The 21,616-nt window shown below is 35.3% G+C and overlaps 1 protein-coding gene across 2 annotated transcripts in view; it reads left to right on the top strand.

Moving 5' to 3' along the window:
• The first annotated feature begins 4,914 nt into the window (after window positions 1-4,914).
• The window catches only part of LOC150087841 (spectrin alpha chain-like), a 455,664-nt gene continuing 438,962 nt past the window's right edge, over window positions 4,915-21,616 (top strand). For both annotated transcript variants that reach the window (XM_090369231.1, XM_090369232.1), the window contains exons 1-2: window positions 4,915-5,176; window positions 15,961-16,225. In XM_090369231.1, the coding sequence (XP_090225357.1) occupies window positions 15,983-16,225 (243 nt within the window). In that variant the 5' untranslated portion in view covers window positions 4,915-5,176; window positions 15,961-15,982. The remainder of the gene's footprint in view (window positions 5,177-15,960; window positions 16,226-21,616) is intronic.

Here is a 21,616-nt window from a genome sequence, read left to right on the forward strand (position 1 = left end):
AGACGGCGATTCTACCAACAGCGTTACCACGAGGGCTGGGCCTGATGACAGGATTCAGTATGAAATTCAGAAATAGTGACTCCGAGTGCCAAGAAAGTTTTTTTCAAGCAAGCATTTTTCAAAAGATTCCAAAGCATCGTCTCTCTCCAATAGTTGCTTATAGAGAATATCAGTCTTTTAATATACACAATTATCAATTTTTGTTCTTCCAAGTAAAGAGGTAAGTTTCCTAAAAAGAAAGGAAAGACATTTTTTTCTTGTATTTCTAATACAAGAAGAAAGTGTCTTTCCTTTCTTTTTGGAAGCTTTCATTTTATTGATTAGTGTGTTAATTTTATTAACACACTAATCAATAGCTCTTATCTCTTGGTTATTAGTGGTACGCTCCTGCCCTCACGTGGTGGGGCCGGAAACCTATGGAAAAGTCAGTGGTGTAGCCAGGATTTTTTGTCAACAGATACATTCACAAAAAAAAAGGTACCAATTGCATATCGCTGTATTACTTTTCTAAAAAAGCGCCACAATACCAGATTTCGGCGTCAGGGGTTACAATGTACCTGCTGACCCTACCCTGGCTACGCCACTGGGAGAAGTCATCCTCCACAAATGAAGTACCCTCCATTTGAGCTTAGATGTTCCTCTTGCTCCGACATGAAAGAAACTGGCCACGACTTACTTAAAAAAAAAAAAAAAAAAAAAGAATACGCGCAGAAGTAAATCAATAGGCATACCCAACGTTCCTTATTTTACATTCTCTTTCGTCTAAATCTGTGAGTACCCTTTCACCGTTTCTTTCCAATGCCCTGGCGCTTTTACCCAAAATGGCGAAACGATTCAGATTCGGAGATTTACTTGTTGAAACAGTAAGCCACAAGCATTTTAAGGCTTCACTGAAGAGTCTGAGCGTTTGGCGAAATACTTGTACAGGTTAACACTCATGCTACATTAAATACTTCCAAAAGAATAATTGCAAACTGGAACCTGATGAATGTTATCGAACACGAGCTAGTTCTGGAATTAGAAGATCAAAAACGTTCAAGCAAAAAAAAAACGAATTATGATCCGAAAAGAGATATTGAGCATATTCCGCGCGAAACATCATTCTTACTTTTGATTCCAATAGCATATTTCAGTAAATCTAGAAGAGCAGCTCCGATTTTTTTCAGAATATCAAGACTTATTTACAATATTCTTAAGGACCTCTGAACCAAATTCCATATCGACAAAAAATAAAAAAATAACCCAATAGAAGTTTTAGTAAAAACTTCTCTAAATACAATATACCGGTAAATGTTTTTAATCTCGTGATACGATTTGATAATCGATATTTAAGTAGAATAAAGCAAAAATTACTACTTTTATATATTAGAAAAGTACAGTAGAATTTCTTCATATGAATAATGATTCTTCTCATGTAATTTTCAGCGATATTCATTAAAATGAGATTTCGGTACAAGGAAATGGTTAGTGCGTCCCAAAGAAGTTCGTTGTAATAGGATTTTACTGTATTACAGTATTTAGTTTGTATTATCCAACACATGATTTGTTATCCAACAAATTATACACCAGTCCTCATTGATTTTGATATTTCAGTGACATTCGACTAATTGCCCAAGGAGAGCCTTCCTTATCAGTTTTGTGGGAGTGGGGGAATTAAAACGAAGAAATAAGTATATTGTTCGTTATGAATACAGCAGGGCAATGGAACTCACCACAGCCTCCGAGGCTAGAAAATAAGGGAAATCTGGTCTTTTGGGGGAGACAACAATATATCTTGTCCATGCTTATAGATGTTTAGAAGGATTTTAAACAAAACTTTCGGGGATTCGAGTGGAAACAGAAACCTGCACTTCTTGGACCCCCCCCCCCAACGTCTGTTCTGCATCCATGATTACGTTGTTTTAAATTAGATGTTTTGATTTAGCGATACACTGAGTATTATTTTTTTCGTCATTGCACTAATAAGCATATTTAGAAAGAGGACATTTTGTGGCGAAGCTGTTTGTAAATTAAATGTATCCGAGGCCTGCATTTGAACAGGCGCGAAGCAGTTGATCGCCTGGGATACCGACGTGATGTGCCTGGGCGGCATTTAGGGACGTCGAGGAAGATTCTCGACTGGGGAGACATTCATGCCGGCATCGGCCTCCTGCTTATATCTACTTAATATCACCAATACACATGTAAAAGTGCCCTGTACGCAATATGAATTTTTTTTTATTTGATATATGTACTAGGTCTTCCGTACAGCCTGTGCGATTCTAAAAATTCCTTCATAAACCCTGATATAATCAATAACTCATGTGGAAGTATTTTGATATAAAAATAGAATATATACTGTAGCTTTGCAACCACATTTCAGCAGCTGGCATAAAGGAATTTGGGACATTACTTAATCCTGAAAGTATTGTAAAAAGAACTAGTCCTAAAAGTTAGTTATGAGCAGCAGAGCCGACTAAAGGCGGTAAGCGAGATAAGAAACGCATCGGGGCGTCTATAATAAGCAACCGCCGTAGCGATTGCTTATTACACTTTCCAATAGAGTGTGTACTTCAAATGGAAATTGCTTAGGAACGCAAAGATACCTAGAGCCAATCTCATTATGATTTACTAAAATATGTCAGCAATAACCTTTTGCTCCTAGCTGTGTCTGTTGGATTGTTATTGCATTATTTTCTACGAGGACACGTTTGCGTTACACATTTACGGTACAGTATATGAAAAATGAACCAGAGACACAAATATAAAATTTCAGGGAATAATAGAAAATTGGATTTCATGAAGTTGAGCTATATGGGCAACGGCTTGTCGAACATTGGAATAAGTTGCCTTCCAACCTGGTGTAGGCAGTGAATTTATAGAATAGAATCTTTAATTGCAGCAATGATAGACATACAATTAGTCCCGTCACTGCATGGTGGTGCCAGGGGTTAACTAAATTTAACTAAGTTTAGAGCAGAACTGGATGATCATCTTGTGGGAATGAGAATTGTACGAATATTCTGCTTTATTTGAATTATTATTATTGTTTTATTTGTTTTTGCCTGATGCAGAAAAATTTCGCTCCCTTGCATCATTGAGCCTTACTAATACTATCTATACTGTGCCTTTACACAATCATTTTTATGTAATTTTAACCGTAGAATGGTAGTGAATGTAAAAGTGGCATGTAGTTCGCAAAACTGATTCCCATTTCTTCATAGCATAGACAATGACAGCCCCCCTCATCGGCAGTGATACCTTCCATCAGTTAGTAATTGCACACCTTGGACAGGGGTGGTTCCACGCTTAAGGGACTATAGCCCCCTTATGATGAAAAAGCCCAATGATTCCCTGGAACGCTGCTTTAGTCCTTCCCTTTAACTGGTTCTCCCTAGTTCAGAAAATCCTGGAACTGCCCCTGACCTTAGATTGGCAAATCTGTTACCCAGTGAGAAACTACATTTCGGCCGATATCATTGTAACTGTTTTTGGCAGCCGATATAATAGCACTGTTAGTTATCAATGGTCTGTGCACGTTTTGTACGAGTAGAAGCGTAAGGGATCGATTTCTCAATGTACGAATTTACGTTTGTGTTACCGCTGGACTACAATCACTTTTTCATGGAACTTCCAAATACCAGAGAAAGGACAAGCCCTCTAAAAGATATTGATCGTTCATGTTGCGAGACTTCCTTTATGAGATGCTCCAATACTAAGTTACTAATAAGCAGCTGTTCTCTGAAAAGTGTGGTATAATGTTACTTATTTGTAATATAGTGCAATAAGTGTGACAAGATATTCTAATCAGTGCAGTACACAGTTCTGTGACAGTTTAACTCACAAAATGAGAGACGCCAAATTGTATGAAAATCGAATATCCAAAAAATAAGCTTACAAACGATTATGCAATAATTAAATATTGAAGTGGCTTATCATCGCGGGCTTGGATCCTGGTGAAGTAACAAATTTCCTTAGTCGAATGTCAATTTAAAAAGAAAAAATTTTCTTTTTGATTTCTCCCTGACAGAGGCGAAACAATGAATTCTGGTCCCCCTGACAGGACCGATTCCGAACACCACATGGTCTTTAACAACCATACCAAACAAGCCGTCAGATCCCTCCTAGTGCGGACCTGGCGGTGTGCTAGTTTTGCCATTGCTTCCTGATATATTTAGGGCCCTGATGCAGCCGCACCCTTATACCACTGAATAAGACATTCTTTTATTAGTATTTTTAAGAATAAAGTTGTTTATATGTAGTGTACTGGGATAACACGGTGCGGTAACCCCACAACATGAGAGATCAATGTCATTGAAGCGACGTTCCATTCTTTCTCATTTTCTTCTTCTATAAAAGGGAGACGCAAGTCTTTTTATAGAAATACAGTATATGTAATTCCAGAGAGACTTGGAGGTTTTGTAAGTTTTTGAAAATTTAGATGAAAGGAAACTGCATTTTTTTTAAAGCACTTTTATCACCAAAACAGTCGACGGATGTTAGAATATGCTCAATAGTAAATGCATTTCCTAAATACTGCACACGCATAATGGAAGATGACACTAATTATTAAAAAAAATTAGTAACTTTTCTGAGGAAACAAAAATAGATTACTACAAATAGAAATAGTTAGGATGTTTTTGTTTTGTTATACTAATTTCTAGATTTCTTAACGTTTCACATTTCTGTTGTAACCAGCAGCTTTCTGTTCCACGATAAAGAGTCTCGCTTTGTTGATTTGCTGTTCCCAACGACCAACGGAACAGCAAGTAACACACAGACAGTCAGTACTTGTTGCACCTGGATAGCTTCTTGTTGTCTGTAGTTTCGCTTTTCTCCCTCTCTCTCTCTCATTGCTCGATAAGGTATTTCTGTTGAGCTCTTATTCTTTCACAAAAGCGATAACGCTTCGGAACGTTGTGCAGGCGATAGTGCCAATCATTGTACACTGAGCAGGAAGCCACTGTGATAAGACGCTCCTAACAGGAACCCATACTATCCGCCAGGCTTGTGCTGTATGTTTGGTCAGTGACGTCATTAGTTCAGCATCTCTGCCTCCGCTTACCGGTAGAGAACCACACGAGTGCCAAGCTGATAGGATGTAGAAATAGCACGATACATTATAGTTTCGAAGCGGCTGTGAATTACTGTAGATGCTTCAGGGCGTTGGTCGATTCATTTGTAATTCATTGTAAAGGTGACATTTTTTTCCCTTTCATTTTGCTTTTAAGTTTTAATTAGTACTATGATTCGATAACCATTATCAGTTTTATTATTTGTGCTTGGAGATATGAACTGTTCCAAAAAGCCATAATCAAAGTTTGTATTAGCACACACACACACACACACACACACACACGTAGATGTTTAACACACTGTGGATATTTCAACATCGTTATTTTAATGTACTGACATCGAATTTAAAGAGTTTTATTGTGATGAGGGATTATTCTGCAAACCTTTTGTTTCCTTTTCGATGCCGAAAAGAAGACAAAAAGAAATGGAAAGGCACAATAGCGAATTAATAGTGATTAATTTAACAGGAAATTGAAGTACGATTATTTACCCACTTTCTGTATTTAGTAGCGAAACTAGGTGATGGTCTCCACGACAGTTTATTTAGGGGCTTTCATGACTGTATGTTTTTTTTTCTTTTTCAGATCCTTTGTAATTCCCGGTTATAATTTGTACTTTAAAGGAGATAGAAGAGATGTAATGTAACCTCTTTCGAAGTGGTTACATTACATGTGTAATAACGAATACACTTTCCGGGGGGAAAAAAAAAAACCGCTTGCAAAAGAGAACAAATAAACAAACACGTGCAATTGCTGTTTGTGTTAACATATTTTGCCTATTATACTGGGTGTTCCAAAAGTTACTATCTATTTGGCTAAATGAGATGAATTTCATAAAAATGCCCAAATGACATGATTATACATACGCATATTTTTGTACTAAATATAGGCTAAATAAACTAAATAAATATTCGTACTAAATAAACATTGTTCTACAACTTTTCTTAATTTATTAATTATTATTTGTTCTTTCCAGACACAAATATACGGATAATATTTCCTTTAAAACGTTTTTTTTGAAATTTAGCCTAATAGATAACGACTTTTGGGGCACTCTTATTAACGCTGGATTTTTTATACTAAAGTTATTCTCTTACGTTATTTTAAAAATAGTTGCGAAGAAAATGAAAAAAGAATTGTAACTCCCGACGTTAAATTTTTTTAAGGAAATGGTAAAATGATTAAATTATTTTCAATTTTTTTTTTTTTTTACAGAAATGGTTATTTTTTTTTTTTTTTTAGAATTTTCAGTTTTGTTTTAGGTAATAGAAATGGGCGCGAAAATAAATATTTGGAATTTGATATACTCCTCTTGATTAAAAAAAAGAGTGATGTTAATATTTCTTAATTTACTATAATATCACTAAATTTGATGTAACAAACATTTATAGAGGAAGATAAGTCTACAGGAACAGCATTGTACTGCTATCGAAAAAAGGATGATTGCAGAACACATTTGTTGGAATTTGACTTTTGCTAAAGAATAATTGATTTTTGGAATAAAGTTTCATCTACGTTGTGGAGGCAAGACGTAACTAATATTTTATGGTAGAAAATATACTTATCTAATAGATTTATAATGCGTTTTGTTCTGTACATGTAAGAGGCTCGTTGTACATGTGTGGAAGGTGCGCTTGTGAAATCGTTTGCTAATTGGGACACGTTATTTTCTGCATGACGCCGAAGAAAGCATTAAAAGTTAAAATGCTTGAATATTATTTTCATTTAACTTGCTCGACTAAAGTTAATAGATGTATTATCATATTCGGATCGTATAAAGTTGGCGTACCCAACTTTCCCAGATCTGATCGTGGATATGGTTTCGTGAAATTGAAATTTTGAATTCGATTCAGTAGGTCATGGCTCGGAACGGACCGGAACGCAGTTAAACGGCGTTCCGGTTCGTCGTTCATATTATTATTATTATAAACCATATGATGTAAGGAAGCCTGAGGCTATGCTTCACCAGCCAAAAAAAAAAAAAAAAAAAAAAAATTCCGAGTTACCCTGAGAGAGAAAGTAGAAAGGAATCACCAAGAAAGAGAAGAATGATGATTCCAGCTCAGGACCCTGGGCGTGCCAAGCCCATACTCACCAGATGTGAGCCCCTGGGGTTAATCGGTAATGTCATGTACCCACTTGATAGTTTATTAACAAGCGTTCCGTTAAATTTTTAATTTCAATCACTGGTTAAAAACCACCATATCGGTCTAGAGTAGGCTAGGAACCATTGTTTCTTTCTTTTTTTTTTTTTTTTTTTTGGTTGTTTTGAACACTAATTATTCGTATTTATGCCTTTACATATATAATACATATTATTACACTTACAAATTTGCATATTTAATGTAATTATTCAGCGCAGTAAACAATGGACCGTGCATTTTTTTTTTTTTGTGACCACGTATGGGCTCGATCATCCAATGTGTCGTCTGCATACGAGTTCGACCATCCAATGTGTCGTCTGCATACGAGTTCGACCATCCAATGTGTCGTCTGCATACGATCGTTGGTACCCACACTACGGTAACGACAATCCGTATTCCCTCCTCCATAGTACTCTTTGGCAATTTTTTTTTGAAAAAAGTACCAGATCCAATTCGCATTTTTTCCCTCAGCTTTTTTTTCCGCTCCATTACTATTAAGTCAGCATAAAATCATTTGAAATCTGTTTTACATATTGATGTGATTGTAAAGTTTCATTTTTAATTTTATTTGTCTAACTCATAATTTATTTTTAGAATAAAAGTAATTTAAGCGGAATTAATTCTTTCATGAGTCAGTATTATTGAATTCTTACTGGTGGTGTAACTTAAAGTTAATAATAATAAAAACAATTAAGTTCGAGCTGGATATCATCATTCTTCTCTTTCTTGGTCTCCCTTCTACTTCTCTCTCTCTCTCTCTCTCTCTCTCTTTTGGGGTAATTCAGAATTTTTTTTTTTTTTTTGGCTGGTGCAGTATAAGCCTCAGGCTTCCTTGCACCATATGGCTAATAATAATAATAACAACAGGTTAAACAACAACACTGCATTCCATTTAACTTTTTTTTTATAGGCAAAAAATGGTCCAGTATATTGAAACAGGCTGGGAAAAAGCTTTACAGAAAACATTCCAATAACCCAACCATTTAAAATCGTTGGGTTATTGGCATGTGTCTATTAAATTATTAAATAATTATTAAAAAATAATAAGCAATTATTAAAAATTAATAAATATTCATTAAAATCTATTTAATTAAATTACTATTTTAATTTAATTACTTAAAACATGTTAAGTAATCAAAATGTTTAATTAAATTAAAATAAGTTAATTAAAATTTAGTTACTTTTAGTTAATTTTTAAAAATAAAAATAGGTTAAATTATTTATGCAAAAAAATGAAACTATTTGCTTTATTTATTGATTAGGAAATATTTTATGAATCCTTATCATTAATCCTTATCCTTGAATTTTTAAAGTTAATTTCATTCAAATAATATCATAAAATAATTAAAATCATAAACATTATAATATAAAATAATAAAAGTAATAATAAAAAAATTAAAAAAAAATGGTTATAGATATAGGGTCTTTTGGTGGTGAAAAATAATAAATAAGAATAAGCAATATTTATTCATACTTTGTATGTGTTCGCTTATTCTTATTTGTTTTTTTATTTTATTATTATTGTTATTATTTTTTACCATTGAAACCTCTATACCCATTTTTTAAAATTGAAACAGCCATACCATATAACCATTCAAAATCTGGCACCCATTTATGTTAACTTTTTTCATTGTTTTGAGGTCCTGAATAAATCCTGAGGCCCACATGTTATGAAACCTTGTACTTGTATGTACACTATATTGTCAAAAAATAACTGAATGCCTCCTTTAAAACAATGTTTTAAAGAACCTTTATTGATACAATATTTAATATTGAGATTTTTGAGGACATTAAGACACGTCTTAATGTCCTCATCAGTAGATACCAAATCAATTTTTGATAATCCAGAAGGCACTATTCTGGTCCATTCCTCCTTTAACAAAGGCAATTTAAGTACTGATTGCCGGTGTGTTAGCCTGACACAAAGCTGATTTCTAAGTTAGTCCCAAAGATGATTACTGTGGTTAAGGTTGGAGTTGTAGGTGGTCTGGTGAAGCTTTTACATGTCCTTGCGTTAAACCAAATCACTATAGGCTGCAGTATGAAATGGTGCACCGTCATGCTGAAACAAAAAAAAGGCTATCCTGTACTGCTACCATAGTGTAAGAACAGCAAAATTTCCCAGAATATCAAAGTATTGCATGACATTCATTTTTTTAGGAATGATGACTAATGATTCAAGCCCAAACAAGAAACAATCTCAGACACTGATTGAACTTTCCCAATTTTCACACTAGGGATGACATATTCTGGTAAATAATGTTCTCTAGGCATTTTCTAGATCCAAACATGGCCATCAGACCAGATCTGTCACTCCATAATATAGCTTTACAACACCCCAGTGACCAATTATTTAGCATTAGTATTAGCAGACTAGCATTACTATTTATTTGCCAAGGTGCAAGGAAGCCATAGGCTTTTGCTGCTTAATCCAAAAAAAATTAATAAACCACTTATCTATCTAGCTGAGCTTGAATTTTCCCAAGCTGTCAGACTCAACTACCATGGAGGCAATTTACTCCAATAATTAACAACTTGCCGGATTAAAGAAAACTTCCTGCAATCCAGTCTAAACATATCCTCTCCATAATTTGAATTTATTTATAATAGTGAAAATTTCACCCTTATTCATTTTGCTTTCACTTCTCAGAGCCTTAAACACCTCTTATGGTTTTAGTTTCCAAGCTCTGCAGCTGACATATTTGAAGTCTTTCCTCACATGGATATCCTTTTGCCAATCGCACATTACCCATCCTTGGACCCTTTCAAGAAGCTCAATGTCTTTTTTTTTAGGTGTGGTTTCCATACCTGGACACAGTATTCCATGTATCGTCTCACCTTTGCCTTATACAATGGTATTACTGTGGGTTGTGTATCAAGTAAGTTAACACCATGCATTGTGTGCCATGATATTTGGTTTGTAAGCTACAACTCTTCCATAAAATCTGATGATATTGAAAACAACAATGAACCCTGGGAAACTTCACTGATTACATTAGTCTATGACGAGTAGCATTAGTATTAGTAGAGCCTATGATGCAAGAAAGCAAGCTTATACAGTATCAGCCAAAAAAAAAAAAAAAAAAACCCTGCCCCATTTCACCCATTCATTCGCTCCAAAAATACTTCAGATTAATAATTCCTTTATCCATAGCAGTAACTTGCCTTTAATCCCACATTGCTCTAGTTTGTACAGCAGTCTTTTTACGTGCAACAGTATCAAAAGCCTTCCTGAAATCCAAGTATATGATGCAAAGTAGCCTATCAGATTGGTCAGACAAGACTGCCCCTTGACAAATCGATGCTATGATTGCAGTATAATTGCATGCCCATCCAAATGGTCCTGCATTACTTCTTTAACCAGAGATTCCATTATTTTCCCTGGAACAGACGTTAAGCTAACAGGTCTGTAATTACTCATGTTGCCTTTTGATCTCCCTTTATGAATTGGGGATATATTTGTATCTCCAGTCCGTAGAAACCACCCCTGAAAATTTTTTTTGTTGCATCAAATTCCTTGGAATTATCAAGATATATAAAAGGTTAATGTTCATAATAGCAATGAAAGTGCTACAAGAATTTATGTATGTATATATACACCAGCAAAACAAAAGTTAGTCAAAGTTTAATAAATAACAATATGTCTGAAAATGAAATCGGGTAATGTATTATATGTTTAAATCAGATAACATATTGTTCAAAATCAGATGATATATTGGAATGCCAGTCTAGAGTGTTTCTAATATTAGAAACACTATAGGCTGTTATTTCAACGAACAAAATTTTGGCTCTTGACAACAGGTTTTGACATTGAATAACCATTTTTAGAGCATTTATAGAGAAGTTAATATGATAATATGAAATGTTAATATTTTTATTTCTTTGAATAAATAAAATGGTTATATTTTTAATATATATATATATATAATGAGATGTTATGCTATTTTTTTTTATTATTTTCTGCATTTTTTTGGAAAAGGCCTTTTTTCAAAATATCTGCCAATCTCTGTGTGTGTGTGTGTCTCTCTCGCTCATAATAATAACTTCTAGGCCCCTCTCAGTTATCACAAAATCATTTAGCTTCCAGTTATAACTTGGTTTACACGTGGCATTCCAATTAAGGTTTTATTTGCAAACAAAAAGAAACTCACATTGAGGGTGGTGCCTCTATTCATCTTACAGCACCAGTGATAAAATGCAATAAAGGGAAGGCATATAAGCATAACTATTCCATGTATCATCCTTCATGAAGATTGCTTGAATTACAGTATGACCTGCTGTACAATGCAATTGCAATATTTTGGCTGGAATTGATGTAAGCCACTTTCCCTCAAATGCATGTGGATGACCACAAATGTTTAACAATTTGGCAGTATTCCTTAGTTGTCTTGATACTTAACGCAAACTACCCAGAAACTGAAATAACTTTGATTCACTTCATTACTCTGCCTTGGAGTGTGTGGGTTCAAGTTCAGTTTGCATACTGCATGGGCTAAAAATCTGGAATAACTTATAGGAAGGGGGTCTACTCATTTTGCCTGGGATCAGCTAACTACAGCCTCAGTTGAAAGAGGAACTTAGAAATTCATCCAGTTATCAGCAGAAATTGAATCCAGACTTCTCCACACAAGAGCAGTCTGGATTCAAGTGGTGAGTATGGCAGACTGAGATACTGAAATTTTCATCTAAAAGATGTAGATTAATTGTGTGTTAAGCACCAAAGCAACTAAGGCTATGAGGAATATAAAATTTTGTGTTTTTTTTTGTCCAGTCTGCTGGACAAAAAACAGTTTTCAGGAGATAAAAAACTATGCATCCCATGTTTGAGACTGATCAACTCTGCAATTTTGTGAAAATAGTCCATAAAAGTCCCTTGCATCATTGATGGGACTTGAACTGTGCTAAAAGAAATCATCCACAGGCCAACAACTAGTGCTGACTTCAGAAGTTAGGGTAATCTCTAATAGAGATATGTGATCTTGTCTAGAAATTTGAGTGTCACCAATAACCATGAGAGCACAAGAAATCTCTTTGCGAGATATAAGACAGGACTGAGTTTTAGAAGGATTGAAATGAACTAAGCTATCTTTGTCCCACTGGAAAATTACCTGAAGGCCAGCATTTAAGGAATTGATAATGGACATTCGAGAAGTTGAAGCTGTTTGTGCAGGGCAAAATTTCTTAAACTGGAAGGTGGAATATAATATGTTATCATTGGCAAAACTGTGGATAGGATTTCCAGTCAATGGAAGAAGGTCATTAATAACCCCGGGGGCTCACATCTGGTGAGTATGGGCTTGGCACACCCAGGGTCCTGAGCTGGATATCATCATTCTTCTCTTTCTTGGTGATTCCCTTCTACTTTTGACTCTCTGTCTCTCGGTAATTCGGGATTTTTTTTTTTTTTTCCCTGGTGCAGCATAAGCCTCAGGCTTCCTTGCACCATATGGCTAATAATAATACAAGAGGAAAAGAGTGGGAGAAAGAACTGAACCCTGGGGAACACCAGCATTAGTGGAGAAGTTAGAAGACAGAGCGCCATCTACTATCACCTGCAGTGTGTGATCAGAGAGAAAACTGGATGCCTCCTAGTGAGTTACCAATAGGTTTGGTCTGGTGGACTATCTAGTGGCCAGCAGCCTGCAAACACCATTTTAGACTTGAACCCTCAAAATGCAAGGAAGATTGGATTTCGTCATGATGACCATCATAACCTCAAAAGGCATCAATCATACTGTATGATGGAAGAGATGGGGGTTTGCAGGAGCTTTGCCCTGGGGACTAAACATGGATTTCGTCATTTTAAGCCTCCAATAAGTAGGGTGGCAGTAAAAGCAGAGAATTTGGTTGTTGCAGAATTACCAGTCTTTGCTGAAGTTCAGTCTCCACTTGATTCAAGTGTCATGTGAATATCAGTTCCATAATAACAATAATAACTGAACATAACCAACCACCCCATGCACTTGGTACCAGTACCCATCATGGTTTTGGAAAAAATTCCATAAAGGAGAAAAATTTATAATAATTATAATAATAATAATAATAATAATTATTATTATTATTAGTAGCAGTAACTTAAATTATTTTCAGATGGAAGTTTTCTCCAACCATCAATTACTCTCTGGCTGAATGCAAATTTTCGGATATCTCTCCTGTGACACTTCTTTTCAGTTTAAATGTATGTGCATTTATGTGTGTCATCTGAGAAAGAGTAAGGATGCCATCAGAATTTAGTTTACTTAATCTATTTAAAGCCTTTAATGCTTCAATTAGGTCTCTTCACAGGTGGTGCAATTTGTAGAACTGAAGTCTTTTTGTGAGAGCACTCATTTGTGTCCCTGACCAACCTTGTTTTTTTCTGCAGCCATTCCATAGATCTACATCCTTCCTAAAAGGAGGATTCTAGACCTGTATGCAGTACTCAAGGTGTGTGTCCTAGCCATTATCCTATACAGCAGGATAATAATCTTCTTGTCCCCTCTGAAAAAATTACTGTGTATTCACAGAACTCCATGAGCTGCCTAGCAACCTATCTGCACTGCTCAGAGAATTTCGTGTTAGGCTGTACTACCTTCAGTGTCGTGCCACCCAATGGGTTGTTATTCTGGGATTACTGCTACCCATATGCAGTGCTTTGCATTTATTAACATTAAACTTCAGTTGCTACCTAGGCAGATGGGCTCTTAGCCCATTTACCTAATTTCTCTCAGTCTTGTGGCAGTGTCATGCCCTGAGTCCTGTTGTTAAGCACCCTTCAAACCTTTGTATCATTAAGTAAACTTAGACATTAAACTTGATGTACCGTCATCGATATCATTAATTATTATTGAAAACAATAAGGTGGCCCAGAACTGAACTCTGAGTGACCTGACTAATAACATTAGGTGAAGAAGAGCAGTGAACATTAATAACTGCTTTTTATCTTCTTTAACTCAGCCATCTCTTTATCTGCAGCAGTAACTTGTCCCTTATGCCACACTGCTCCAGTGTACAGTAGTCTTTCAAGTGGAACAGTATCAAACATGTTACTGAAATCTAATTCTAAGTATATGCTCTTGAAATTATTTTTGGCATCCATTTTCTTTGTTCCTGCATCATGATATCTGATCAGATTGGTCAGGCGAGATCGTCCCGTGACAAATCCATGCTGTGATTGTCATATAATTGCATTATTGTTAAGATGATCCTACATTACCTCTTTATACACAAACTGCATAATTTTCCCTCTAACAGGAGTCATGCTTATAGATCTATAATTACCCACTTTTCCCTCTGGTTCCCTTTTGTGAATAGTGGATTTGTACATCTCCACTGTGCAGAACCTCCCCTGAACTGAAAGATGCTTTCATAATGATGACTAATGGTTTGCTTACTTCTTTTGCTGCTGCTTTTAATATAATTAGATAGATTTCATCAGTCCTAGGTGCATTATTCACTTTTAATGTCAACAATTTTTCTTCACTCTCCTCTCAGTTATCACAAAATCATTTAGCTCCCAGTTATAACTTGATATACACGTGGTATTCCAATCTGTAAACACTTCATTCATGACTGTAGATACAAAATTTATTATTCAGTTTGTCAACAACCTGACAGGATCATATGTAATCTGTGTTATCTTACCTAACTCACTGTGTGACTTGACCATACTAGTTTAAATTTACTGTAAGGTTTCTGTAATCTTGTGATAATTTTTCATCATCCCATGCATTTTATTTCTCTACCTTTAGTCTCATCAGTTCATTGGACATCCATTTAGGTCTAAACCATGAATAGTATCTCTTAGTTGGTATAAAAAGCCTAGTAGCTTCTATGATTAGTTCTGTTTGAGTGCTCAAGCACAAGGGTATGTATTTGAGTGACTGTGGTTCAAGCCCACATGACTTAATTATGGTGACGTTCTTGGATTTTCTCTGTCCTTCTGAGATGATCACATAGTAGAAACAGAAATGTTATTTTTTATTTGCAGTTGGTATGATTATCAGTTGATCCACTGAAAAGAATTTAAAATCTGCCTAAGACCATTGTAGTCATCTTTATAAAAGCAAAACCCCTTCTCTTTACGTTTGGCAGTAGTTATATCCTCCAATACACTATTACCCAGTGGTTCCTTTATATGGAGATTCTTCATGAATGAAGAGTCATTGCTGATGGTCACATCAAGAGCATTACTCTCTTTTTTTACCTTCATGGTGTAGGAAACATGCAACACGTCAGAGAGGTAACAAAAAAAAAAAAAAAAGGTTCTGCTATTGTGTGGGTGACCAACCAACAACTTCCAGTCAACATCTGGGAAGTTAAAATGGCTCATTATAAGACATTCTGATATACTGGCCCATTCTGTTTGTCTGTATAGTTATTCATTATACTCATCTTAGTAATTTGGTGTATGATATACTAGTACTCTCATTTTTATTTTCCATAGATTCTTCTTGTCACACCAAATTAACAACATTACACTGCTCACCCACCTCAAGTGGGGGGCACTGCCTTAGAGTCTGTGTGCTTCTTAATAAAGCTTATAACCCTCCCACCCTGTCCTGTCCTATCTGTCTTATGCTAAGTGGACAATCATGACACAACATTATGTTATAATACACATTACTACTGTATTGATTGGCTTTTATCAATATTAGTATTTTTACAATAATACATTTTAAAATATTTTATTCTTTTATTGCAACATGATTCTTTCTTTAAGAATTATATCAAACTTATGTTAAAAGTTGAAAGCAGACTTTTTTTGTTTCTTTTGTATTAAGAAAGGAAAACTAAAATTTAGACATGGATCTTCAACCAAAAGACGTTAAGGTTCTCGAAACAGTAGATGATATTCAGGAAAGAAGAGATCAAGTATTAGGTCGTTATGCTCAGTTTAAGGTTGAGGCCCGTGCTAAACGAGACAAACTCGAAGACTCTCGACGTTTCCAGTATTTCAAGAGAGATGCAGACGAACTGGAATCATGGATCAACGAAAAACTGCAGGCAGCTTCTGATGAAAGTTATAAGGATTCCACTAATCTTCAAGTAAGTAGATTTATGTGTAATTCTAAGTTATAAAGGAATTATAAATGATCTTCACTGATACTAGTATTATTAATATATAGCATACAATCCAGCTGCAGACATGCCAGCAGTTTAACAATGTAAACAATAGAAACGAGCTTAAAATTGGAGGGAAAAACAAATAATAAAAATTGATACCAAAAGTTAACCATAAAAATGACAAATTAATAATCAATAATGGCAGACAGCCTCCTTTCACTAAATGGAGAAGGATCATCTTTACGTTTGTGGTGGTGTTACGAAGTCAAACCCAGGGGTGTGACCTCTTAAGGTTTGCAGTGGATAGTAATGGATATCCAGAGCTAGGATAACTGAAAGTATTTTGGGTTGGAAGAATCTTTCCAAGTGAACTTGATTATTTGAAATTGGCATCAGGGCAGGCTCTGACCTGGTCTGACTATACCTATTATTTTAGACTTTTATCCACCTAACATTATAGATTACAGTTAAAAAGCTAGGAAACTGTGATATGTTTCTTTGCATGGCTAAACATGGTGAATTAAGCACTGATCAACAATCCTAAAATTGCCAGTTTGATCAAATGCTGAAGTGTGAATGAGCTTGCATGGAAGGCTGACTTAACAAACTTGCATTTAATATGCAAGTGCATTTTCTGGAACCCTACATTTAAATTCATTATTATGAACACTGTTGTAGTTTTCTTAAAAATTATGTAATTTATCTTCTTATTAACTATTTGCATTTTACCACATTTCTTAGTTTGGAGGTGCCTGTGAAATTACTACAGCCTCCACATGTTATAGAAATCTAAGCAAACAATGTAGGTATATTACATATGTCTTACATATTTTATATTATAAAATTAAATAAAGAGAATCATGAAGAGAGGCACTTAAATGATACTCACATATTTTCCTAGTTCATTCATTTCAGGTTCATTTTATATTTAATTCCCAAAAAAATTAAAATGGTTAAATTACAGAAAAGTAAAACTTAAAATAAGCAATTCCATTTACAATTTATGAACCTAAAATTTATAAATCAACACATTTACAAAGCTGTGTTGCTACATAGTGGTTAGTATGGTATATCTAATTTAGAATTTAATTTTTGTCCTACATGAGTATATAATAAAGTGTAAGTATTTCATTTAAAATAATAAAAATCATTAAATATATTTAAAAATGATATATTTTAAGCAGATAAATTGTGCTCTTCTTTGTTCATTTATATTAATCCACCAATTTTCCTATGATCCTTTTGCTGAGGATGGAAATAAAAATTTTACCTGAAAAGGTGGATTTCTTTTGAGAAAGAAGATAGAGGCAGGCCTTGACTGATGTTGGTTCTATTTACATTAATTGACATTTATGTCACAAGCAAATTGCCATTCATGTGACATCTGGGACAGGCTGTTGATGCAAGTTGCTTCTAATTCTGAACATAAAGGAACATATGACCCAGTCAGTCTATTTCCTGATTTATTTTTGGAATTTTTAATTTAATGTTTCATCCTTATGTGTATTAAGTATTCTTAGTTTTATTTTCTCCTTATAATGGCTTATAAATATGTTATTATTGACTGATTTGCATGGTGCTAGGCAATTTAGTTTTCAGTTCTGCATACAATGAAACATGCATCACTGAATCAGTCTGGTTCACAACGTACTTTAATGCTAAACATCTATGTACCTTTGGAATTTTTGTTTTAATTTTAATATTGCAAACTTAAAAATGACTAATAAAAGCAAAGGTCAGTGCTTAAGTGATGGTATCATAAAAACCTTTACATTAGAAGTAAAGGAAAAGTAGTACATGTGACAGTTGATTATCAGAGTTTGCAGTTAGTAGGCAATTCAGCTATACTCATACAATAATTGCTCAAGAAAATAATTCTTCAAGGAATATTATAGTAAATGTTTGTGTTTAAAGCATTTAATATTTATATCTATAAAAATTTGCATATTAGATGGGAACATACTGTTATATTATAGATTATAATATAATCCATCTGAGATTCTAATGTGCAACCTGTTATATCATTGTTTCCATATGAAAATTAATTCTCACTTATGCCACCTTTTTTAGGGAATAAAAATTACGATTAATAAAAGTAATAATTATAAATAGTAATAATTATAATCATAATATATATCATAATTATTACAATTATAATTAAAGTAATAATTATAAATAGTAATAATTATAATTATAATATATATCATAATTATTACAATTATAATTAAAGTAATAATTATTGTAAATAATAATTTATAATAATTATAAATGAAAAATGTGATAAGACCTTTAGCCTCAGGCAGTGAGGGATTTAGACAACATACAACTTAGTGCAAACACATCATATTAGTACGCAGCTAAACTCTGAATTAGCACAAATATGCAAAGGCAGCATCATTTAAATTATATCTCATATTTTGAATACCTTCACGAGTTGCCATGATATTGCACTACATTGAATAAGTAACGCTTCACCAAAGCATTAGCATTAGTAGAGGCATATGATGCAAGAAAGCAAGCTTAGGCAGCATCAGCCAAAAAAAAAAAAACCACTCCCATTTTACTCCTCCATTCGTTCGAAATACCTGTCCAGCTGAGCCTTAAATTTATTTAGGCTATCAACTTCCACAAGGGATGGAAGTCTGTTCCACCAACCAACTACCCACTGGCTAAAGGCAAATTTCTCCAGATCTATCCTACATCTGTCTTTCCTCAATTTGAATTTATGCCCTCTTAGGTGATTATTCTGAGCAAGAGGAAGAATCTCATGAGCATTGAGCATGCTCAAACCATTCAAGGCTTTATACACCTCTATCAGATCACCTCGCCGGTGCCCAGTCTCCAGACACTGTAATTTGCAAAACTTAAACCTTTCTTCATAAGAGCAGCCCTTTGTTCCATTCACTAATCTTGTTGCCTTTCTCTGTACTCGTTCCAGCAGCTCTAAATCCTTCTTGAAATGAGGCCTCCAGACCTGTATACAGTACTCAAGGTGTGGCCAGACCATTGCCTTATACAAGGGAATAATCGCCTCCTTATCCTGGCCAGAAAAATTCCTGTATATCATTGACAAGACACCATGAGCTACTCTTGCAGCCCATCTGCACTGCTCAGAAAACTTCATATCTGCCTGCACAATTACCCCCTAGTCCGTTTCATTCTCTACCACTGTCAGTGTAGTACCACAAAGTTGATATGTTGCTTTGGGGTTGCTGTTTCCCATATGTAGTACTTTACATTTGTCAATGTTAAACTTCATTTGCCACCTCTCAGCCCATCTGCTCAACCTTTCCAGATCCTGTTGCAGCAGCATACTGTTAGTAGTATCCTTAACAATCCTGCCAACCTTTGTATCGTCTGCAAACTTGGACATTAAGCTTGATGTACCATCATCAATATCATTTATAAATACAGAAAACAACAATGGAACCAACACTGAACTCTGAGGGGTTCCACTAATAACATTAGTCCATGATGGGCAGTGTCCATTGATTACCACTCTCTGTCTTCTCCCACTGAACCATCCCTTTATCCATAGCAGAAATTTGTCTCCAATGCTACACTGCTCCAATTTGTGCAGCAGTCTTCCATGTGCAACAGTATCAAAGGCCTTTCTAAGATCCAAATATATGATATCAAAGTTATTCTTTGCGTCCAGTTCTTTTGTGACTGCATCATAGTATCCAATCAAATTGGTCAGGCAAGACTTTCCCTTAACAAAACCATGCTGTGTCCGAGATAAAACTGAAGTCTTGTCTAGATGATCCTGCAGTGCTACTTTAGCCAGTGCCTCCACTAATTTTCCTAGAACAGAAGTTAAACTCACAGGTCTATAATTGTGTCAGCCTTTGATCCTCCTTTGTGAATTGGGGTCATATTTGCACATCTCTATTCTATGGGCACCTCCCCTGAGTCCAAAGAAGCTCTCATAATTATGGCTAAGGGTTTGCTTACTTCCTTTGATGTCTCCTTTAATATAACTGGATAGATCCCATCCACCCCGGGTGCCTTTTTTTATGTTTATCCTCAACAATTTCTCCTCCACTTTTCTCTCAGTTATTACAAAATCATCTAGCTCACTGCCAGAGTTTACTTCACCTCTGGCATACCCCTTCCTGAATAACTCCTCATGTATGAATGTAGATGCAAAATACTCATTTAGTTTGTTAGCCACCTGAGCAGGATCATCAACAGTTGAACCATCAATATCCAGTGGACCAATCTGATTCATCCCTTTCCTTCTAGAGTTTACATAGGTAAAGAACGTTTTTCTGTTTTTCTTTGCATCCTTTGCCAAGGATTTCTCATAATCTGCCTGGGCGCCTCTGTAGCCAGGTGAGCAAGAGCAGCAGTGTGTAGCACACGCTTCTTGATTAGACCGGGGTTCGAGCCCGTGACCACCAAATACGGAGGATGCGGAAAGGTCAGAAATGACCACCGCATATCCCCGGAGCAATATGGCCTTAGTTGCTAATGCTCCTAAAAACCAAATAACAACAACAACAACATAATCTGCCTATGCCTGCCTAATCTCCTTTGTGACTTGGTTACCGACCAGCTTATGTCTATCATAGGCTTCCATGTCACCCATTAATTTATATGTATCCTATGCATTTTTCTTCTCTGCCATATGTTTCATTAGTTCATCTGACATCCATTTAGGTCTAAAACTTGAACGATATTTCTTAGTTGGTGTGTAAAGCCTAGTAGCTTCCAAGATAGATTCTTTGAATGCTTTCCATTTTGAATTTGCTGTTGGTAACACCATCAGTTGGTCCCACTGTATAGAATTTAAATACTGTCTCAGACCATCGTAGTCTCCTTTACGAAAGCAAAATCCCTTCCCTTTACTCCTGATGGTAGTTACCTCTTTGAGTAAATCCCACTTCAGCACACTGTGATCACTGCCACCTAGTGGTTCCTTTATCTGCAGATTCTTAAAAGGAGAAGACTGTTGTTACTTATTTTCAGCGGGTACCACCACCTAGACAGCAACATTTCAGGGCTATTTTGTATATGTGTGGGATAATAACTCTACTATCCACTTGTCCCTATTAGACTTAGAAAAGCAAAAAAGTAGAGGGAAAGTAATAGTAGGAGTGGAAGAGGAAAAGAATCAGTGTAGAAGAATGAAAGAGACAGTAACTCTTTCAACTCACACCACTCAAAAACTCATAAACTCCTCGAATAGGCAACGCTTTCCCAGTGGGGAAGACTGTTACCTATTTTTGGAAACTCCAGACATCATTACGCTCCCCCTGGTACCGTTTCAGGGCTATTTGGCCCTTCTTCGGTGGGTAGGTAGGTACCCTAGTGATGCAATGATGACAAAACAGTTATGAAGTATAACTCCACCAAATGAGAGATGCCTGA

This window comes from Mastigoproctus giganteus, chromosome 3, assembly GCF_048544385.1.
Source record: "Mastigoproctus giganteus isolate SK-2022 chromosome 3, ASM4854438v1, whole genome shotgun sequence".
In the NCBI taxonomy this organism is placed as follows: domain Eukaryota; kingdom Metazoa; phylum Arthropoda; class Arachnida; order Uropygi; family Thelyphonidae; genus Mastigoproctus; species Mastigoproctus giganteus.